Source organism: Sphaeroforma arctica (genome assembly GCF_001186125.1).
Source record: "Sphaeroforma arctica JP610 unplaced genomic scaffold supercont1.15, whole genome shotgun sequence".
In the NCBI taxonomy this organism is placed as follows: domain Eukaryota; class Ichthyosporea; order Ichthyophonida; genus Sphaeroforma; species Sphaeroforma arctica.
In genome coordinates, this window is record NW_014040543.1 from 132,299 (window position 1) to 139,236 (window position 6,938).

At 45.2% G+C, this 6,938-nt stretch overlaps 1 protein-coding gene across 1 annotated transcript in view; it reads left to right on the forward strand.

Moving 5' to 3' along the window:
- Positions 1-5: 5 nt before the first annotated feature.
- Positions 6-6,938, forward strand: part of SARC_00490 (hypothetical protein) — a gene marked incomplete at its 5' end in the record, with an annotated part of 18,424 nt that continues 11,491 nt past the window's right edge. The window contains 15 exons of the mRNA XM_014305826.1: positions 6-103; positions 141-483; positions 780-967; positions 1,283-1,422; positions 1,877-2,037; positions 2,318-2,452; positions 2,760-2,912; positions 3,202-3,369; positions 3,818-3,992; positions 4,385-4,503; positions 4,703-4,871; positions 5,227-5,381; positions 5,543-5,686; positions 6,065-6,250; positions 6,652-6,780. Coding sequence (XP_014161301.1) covers positions 6-103; positions 141-483; positions 780-967; positions 1,283-1,422; positions 1,877-2,037; positions 2,318-2,452; positions 2,760-2,912; positions 3,202-3,369; positions 3,818-3,992; positions 4,385-4,503; positions 4,703-4,871; positions 5,227-5,381; positions 5,543-5,686; positions 6,065-6,250; positions 6,652-6,780 — 2,463 coding nt within the window. The remainder of the gene's footprint in view (positions 104-140; positions 484-779; positions 968-1,282; positions 1,423-1,876; positions 2,038-2,317; positions 2,453-2,759; positions 2,913-3,201; positions 3,370-3,817; positions 3,993-4,384; positions 4,504-4,702; positions 4,872-5,226; positions 5,382-5,542; positions 5,687-6,064; positions 6,251-6,651; positions 6,781-6,938) is intronic.

Sequence of the window (6,938 nt, forward strand, 5' to 3'; positions counted from 1 at the left end):
ATTTAATGTTTAAATTGGTCATATCCATGCATGTTCATTTACAGATGAGAGTCTTTAATTGTCTGTACATCGAACCGCGAGCACTAGCACAGGAGCATTTGAGGTTAAACTTCATTAAAAAAACATGCACACACACACAGACACAACACTCAAGCACTCTTACTTAGCCTTGACTTCATATTCACAAACGCCTTCAAATTCTGTCCTACAGACGATGATGAGCGTCTTCTGCAGTCGCGTATGATCGGTAATCCTAAACGGCGATTCAAAAGAGTGGCCGAACTATGTCACAGCAAGAAGATCTGTGAACTCGGAGAGGTGAATATGGGCTCAGTAGACCCAGACAATCATAATGTAGAACATGAAATTATCCGAGGGAAGGGTGGGTGTGGGCGTGCACAGCCGGTGAGCTGGCGCAGGGATGGATTCAAGATTACTGCAGAGTGGAAAGAGATTGATGAGGATAGTAACGAGAAGAAGAAGGTGAATGTACTTCATTTGCTACACATACACCGTAGAATGAAGGGTTCGCCGTGTCATGTTGTCATGTTATATCAGATAGTCATGTTGTGAGCAAGTGCAGTCTGAATGTGGGCTGCGAGCTAGATGAAAACAATTACTACGATGAGTTAAGGTGGTGATAACTCCGTAGAGTTTGTTGATCCGGATGCCATTTTTCTTCTTCTTTCTACCAATAGCTATCAAGGTGTTGTCTCTATCTTGCATCTTATTACATGTTCTTACAAATGTATCCTTCCATCTATCAACACACACCACAGCTCATAACGGCCGAGATGGCGCATCAGATTCTCAAGCGCATCAGTGACAAAGACTCGTGGATCCTGGGCTTCGACCCTCAGTGGTGCCGGCCCGATTGGATGATTTCTACCATCCTGCCCGTGTCTCCGCTGGCCGTACGCCCCAGTATCATGATGGATTCAGCATCGAGAAGTTCCGATGATTTGACGTATGTTTCTATAGGTGGTTTTTGGTTCACTTGGACCAGGTTTGAATTAGTGTAGTTCAGCGTGACCGAGTCATCTCGACTCGCTCATGTGTAAGACGTGCTCAAGCTAGATTTAAATTTTAAATGGCGCACTTATACATCGCTGCGCTAAATTTTGTGCTCGCTTTCGGCCAGGGCTGGAACAAAACATCTGGTACGGCAAATTTTTCCGGGTTGGCACTTCCAACTATTCAGTTGGACTCTATCATCAACCTCGATACTTAAATATATATTTCGATATAAAACTCACTATCCCAAAACATTTGAACACCTCAGATACAAACTGGTCGATATTCTTAAATGCAATATCGAGTTGAAGAAGCACGAACTGGCGGGGTCCCCCGCTCACGTACTGTCAGAATACATTGATCTGCTGCAGTTCCATGTGGCAACCATGACGGACAATGAATTGCCTGGTATGTGATATAGTTTACCCTATGAGTAGGAAATTCGCAGATGTGCTGCTCGAGATGTACTGGTATTGATTGTATAATCCCCGACAAGCTATTTGTTTTTTAATTGGTGTTCGTTCATCTCGGATTGTTAATCTTTGTGTGTGTGTTCGCTCGAGGTGTGCTCAGTTTCACTGTAGAGACCATGACCGCCAATATATTGCGTGGTATCCGATTCGACAGTCGCTTCTGAGTTAGGAATACACTTGCATCGTGCTTCCTCGGTCTATTCGCATGCTCCTGTGCTGCGCATCATGCATCTGTGGGTACGTAAGCCCATGCACGTACGTGTGTGAAGCTGAATATGATTGTAAGTCCCTGCATTCGATAACTATGTGAACTTAGCCGACATGCAACATGGAGCACAGTATCGACTATCCACTGATGGGTTTTTTTCACCGTGACGTTGATAATGCAGGTCAGCCCGTAGCCCAACAGAAAAGCGGACGTCCACTCAAATCCATTCGTCAGCGTCTGAAGGCCAAAGATGGCAGAATCAGAGGCAATCTCATGGGAAAACGTGTCGACTTTAGTGCACGTACGGTTATTACCGCCGACCCTAATTTGTCTATTAATCAGGTATGCACGTCGGACTGTTGTTTTACTCACATGGCTGTGATGTGTGTAAAGGTCATCCTGTATTGGAATAGATGACAATAATCGACGCATCATCCGGGTGATCTGTGGCGCTCACGACAACTTGTGCTATTAGCCTGTTGTGGAGTGATGTAAAGTGCAGGGCCGCAATATACGTATGTTTGCGTGCATAGCGCACGCTTGTCACTCCATTCAGGCTTGCAGTGATTATCTTATGTGCTCACCGCTTAATATACCGTTGATATCCGTGTATGATATACAGGTCGGTGTACCCAGGTCTATTGCGCTGAATATGACATACCCGGAGACTGTGACACCATACAACATCGATCAGATGCAGCAGCTCATCAGCAACGGCCCCACCGAACACCCCGGTGCCAAATACATCATCCGAAAGGTATGCTCTATTTAAAGCGGATGAGATCAGTAAGTGGACCCTAATTCAATCATGTTCGAGATACCTTTGTATGCTCTGTCTGAAGCGGATACGATCGGGGAGAGAAGTCTGGTTGAATGTTTTCGAGATACCTTTTTATTGTTTACTGCTATACACGGGTGGGTGCTGCCACTTGGGCTGTAGCCTCATGCTGGCGTTTGAGGGACGAGAGTAGTCGTTATATATCAACTCAAATAGACCCCAATCCTGTTGTATCGTACACTCAACAATAATCTTATCACTGTATCACCGGTGAATGCGTTTTTAGGATGGTGCGCGTATTGATCTGCGGTACAATCAGGCCTCCGCTGATCTGCATTTGGAACCAGGCTACAAAGTCGAGCGACATATGGTGGACGGAGACTACATCATCTTCAATCGTCAGCCATCGCTGCACAAAATGAGTATGATGGGTCACAAGGTACGTACGCATCAGGCGCACATTATATCATTCAGTTTCCCGAGTGCTCTGTTTGTTAAAACGGCGAGCATTACCATGTGGGGTTTGGCGGACTGGCTTGTGCAATTCAGTGGTGCGAGAAAACGGCTCGAGTGCTAGTTGCTATAATAGAACGGGCGTGTTGTAGTAATTTATGAATCCAGAATCTAGTTTGATTCTCTACAGCGGATTCGTTGTCTTCTACTGTATCATCTTACCTATGTTCTTTTTTGCGGAACTCATCCCAACAGCTGAAAACTCACTCTCACAGGTGAAAATCCTCCCGTACTCCACGTTCCGTATGAATTTGTCTGTGACATCGCCCTATAATGCCGATTTCGATGGAGATGAGATGAATTTGCATCTGGCGCAGAGTGTGGAGACCCGAGCGGAGATCGATCAGCTAATGATGGTGCCTCGGTGTATTGTAACACCCCAGGTATAGGATTGTAACTTTCTCTTTCTCTTTCCTTTTAAGTACGAGAGTTTACGGGAGTTGTATGTAGTGAAGCCTAACTTGCCTTGTAAAAAACATGTGTGGTTTGAGGGATGTAAGTGTATCGTATTCTTTTGAGTTCCTATGGGTTCGGAAATTGTATAGTGGAAACCTAGCATGGAGGTGGTTGGTTTTAGGGTTTAAGGGTTTTATGTAGTCCTATCTAGCTGTTTTTGTGTGTGTGTGTGTTTGAGTATGTATAACAACTCTCCGCGAACCAAACGGGTGGCCACACGGTTGCTTGCCATATGGATTGTACGCCACTTGGATACCGCAGCAATAATTTGTTGTTTCAGAGTATCGACGCGGACTAACTTATACTCAGCGAGACAGCTCATCCTAGCCCAGACCCATGCACTAACATTCCGTTGATTGACTTTGTTGCGGATAGGCCAACAAACCCGTTATGGGTATTGTGCAGGACACACTGACCGCAGCGAGGAAGTTCACAAAACCCGACTGCTTTATTGAGATGGACGATGTGATGAATCTACTCATGTACCTGCAGCATTGGGATGGTGTCGTACCCCAGCCCGCTATTTTGAAACCCAAACCGTTATGGACCGGTATGATGTTTTGTAGGTCGGTGGGTGCTGTTTCAGTATAGGTTGGTCAGCTTCTTTGTGGCACGGTTAAAGTGTGGTTTTTATGTCTTATGATTAATTGGGTTTCGGGCATACGCACGTATACACACACGCATAGGTCATCTACAGCAACTTGTTGTAGATCCTACCTAAAAAATGTAGATAACATCCTATGAACAAGCCGGAATATTCTACATGTTGCGCATTCATGGTGTGGGGGTTGCTGTTCTCAAATTGCCACGCGTTAAATGCTTGCATACTAACGCGTATGGAACAATCTTTTAGGTCGCCCCCGAGGTCTGCGCGAGTAAATGTACAATGCACTCACTCTTTAAGATTTATCTTCGTTTTTATCACACTTCAATGAAATACAGGCAAACAGCTTTTCAATTATTTAATCGTCCCGGGAACTAATTATATCAACAACAAGAATCAGCCTACAGAGGAAAAGAACCACAAAACAAACAGAGACTTCTCGCCCACAGACAGCAAGGTATAACAAGCTTTCCGAATGTTTGTAATATGCGGTATTGTTCGCCTGTGTTTGCCCTGATCACGGCAAGGACCTCTAAGATCATGTTCTGTACTCGACTGCGCTTTTAGCCAGGTATGCAGCCACGCACTGCTGCTCTTTGCAGTATTACCAACCACACCTTCTTAACCCTTTGTCCTGATCTCGTGCAATTGGTCAGGTGCTGGTTATCAACGGTCGCCTGATGAGCGGACTGATCTGTAAGAAAACCATTGGTAGCAGTGGGGGAGGTCTGATCCACGTCATGTTCATGGAGCATGGGCCTGAGAAGACTAGGCATTTCTTCGACTCTATCCAACATTGTATCAATCAATGGCTGATGATTGAAGGTACGTACAGAACCGACCAGTTCGGTGTGGTGTACTCTATTCTCTTTTTAATTGCGCGTGTATATCTTGTTATTTGTGGCGTATGTGGTGCGTGTTGTCTGTGTATGTAAACATGAGAGCTCGTATAGATTCTGAGCGACTGTTGTTCGTCCAGGTTCGGTTTCGCCGATCCGCATGGTGAGCCTCGGACGAAGAACCCCCCCATCAATTCAAACCTAGAGGGGACCGCAATTCAAATGACAGACGTGATGTCAGTGCTCGTGTGCTTTCAACACATCCAATGGCAGTTTAGTATTGCCGTTTCGTATGTTGCATTAAGATTTGACGCATCACTACACTATCCTTCCGATTACAGGTCACTCAATGAGTATCTCCGATATGATGGCTGACGAATCCACCAACGATATGATCCGAGCGAGAATTGCTCGGGCTAAAGAGGAGGTGTCTGATATCATCCTTACAGCCCAGATGGAACAGTTGGAGCCCACGCCCGGTAACAGTCTGCGGGAGGTATGGTGGTTCGAGAACTTTGAGAAATGTGCGACCCGAATGCATGTCAACCCCTTTCGGACCTTTCCTTTATTTACATCTGTTATATTATATACCGCTAGACTACAAATCCCATCTTCATCTCCTCTTCATTCGGCTGCTACGCTTCTCATCATCCACAGACGTTTGAAAACAAAGTGAATCAGACGCTGAACAAGGCCCGTGAAGATACTGGTCAGCTGACTAACGAGAATCTGTCGCGGTTCAACAATATGAAAGCGATGGTGGACTCGGGGGCCAAGGGGTCCCTGATCAATGTCTCGCAGGTGTGTGGTGTGAAGATCCGGGAATCGTACTAGATCATAGTGTATAAGGGGACAAAATTAAATGCGTTGAGTATCAACTTTGAGTTTTTACAGTCGAATCTCAGTGTTCATGGTATAAAGCTGGCCGATAGTTGGCCTGCAGTGTCTGTGCTTGCGTATCTACCATAGCAGGCTCTCTATGAGTTTATTTACCCTTCCTTATACAACTATATTCTTGAGCGGTATATTTATAAGATTTGCCTAGAAATAAATTTGCCACTTGACCACTGCTTCAGCTGTGTTCATAGCACAGTTTCTACTGCTCGCCAGAGACTACCTTTGGCCTTTGCAAATACAGGCTAACGTCCATGATTTCGTTGCCATCGCCGCTTTCTCTAGGTTATTGCCTGCGTAGGGCAGCAAAATGTAGAGGGAAAACGTATCCCGTTCGGATTCCAGTATCGTTCGCTTCCGCATTTCCTGAAAGATGACTACGGACCCGAGAGCAGAGGATTTGTGGAGAACTCGTATCTTTCTGGTTTGACACCAGCTGAGTTCTACTTCCACGCAATGGGAGGTCGTGAAGTATGTCGGCCCAAATCGCCTGTTTTTGTTCGCTATATCGATTGTAGGCTATGGAAAGTACGTTTGCTATCTCCAGAATGGATGTGTACGTAGAGTGGAGGACTTGTGGAAAACTTATTTTATTTATCGATAACAAGCTGTGTTCTACGACGGGAGGTGTCCAATTTTGTATTCGGAGGTTGTTTCTGCTATTTCCGTCCGGATGCGTAGCAGTGCATTTAAAGTGGCCGTCAGATGGAAGGTCACTGGTCTGTACTACCACTTGACTACTAAAACTCGATTGTGCTACTCCTAGCTAAGACACTTTCTTTGCGAGATGTATGGTTGCATTCATGGAGCTGTAGCGTTCAACCCTACGTGTTCAATTTCTAACTTTTAAGTAAACATACTATATCGCATAGGGTCTGATTGATACGGCTGTGAAGACAGCTGAAACTGGTTACATCCAGCGTCGTCTGGTGAAAGCTATGGAGGACGTCATGGTGAAGTACGATGGTACTGTGAGAAATGCTCTGGGGGATATCATCCAGGTAGGTGGAGGAACGTCAAGTGACCAATAATGTGTGCCCGATAGCAGAGTGGAGTTTGACTAACACCAAATTACTGTGAACATCAGCGAATATGCGATGACCCTTTTGTTGCATAAGTAAATTTGCTTTTCCTGATTTTAGTATATAAATATATATAT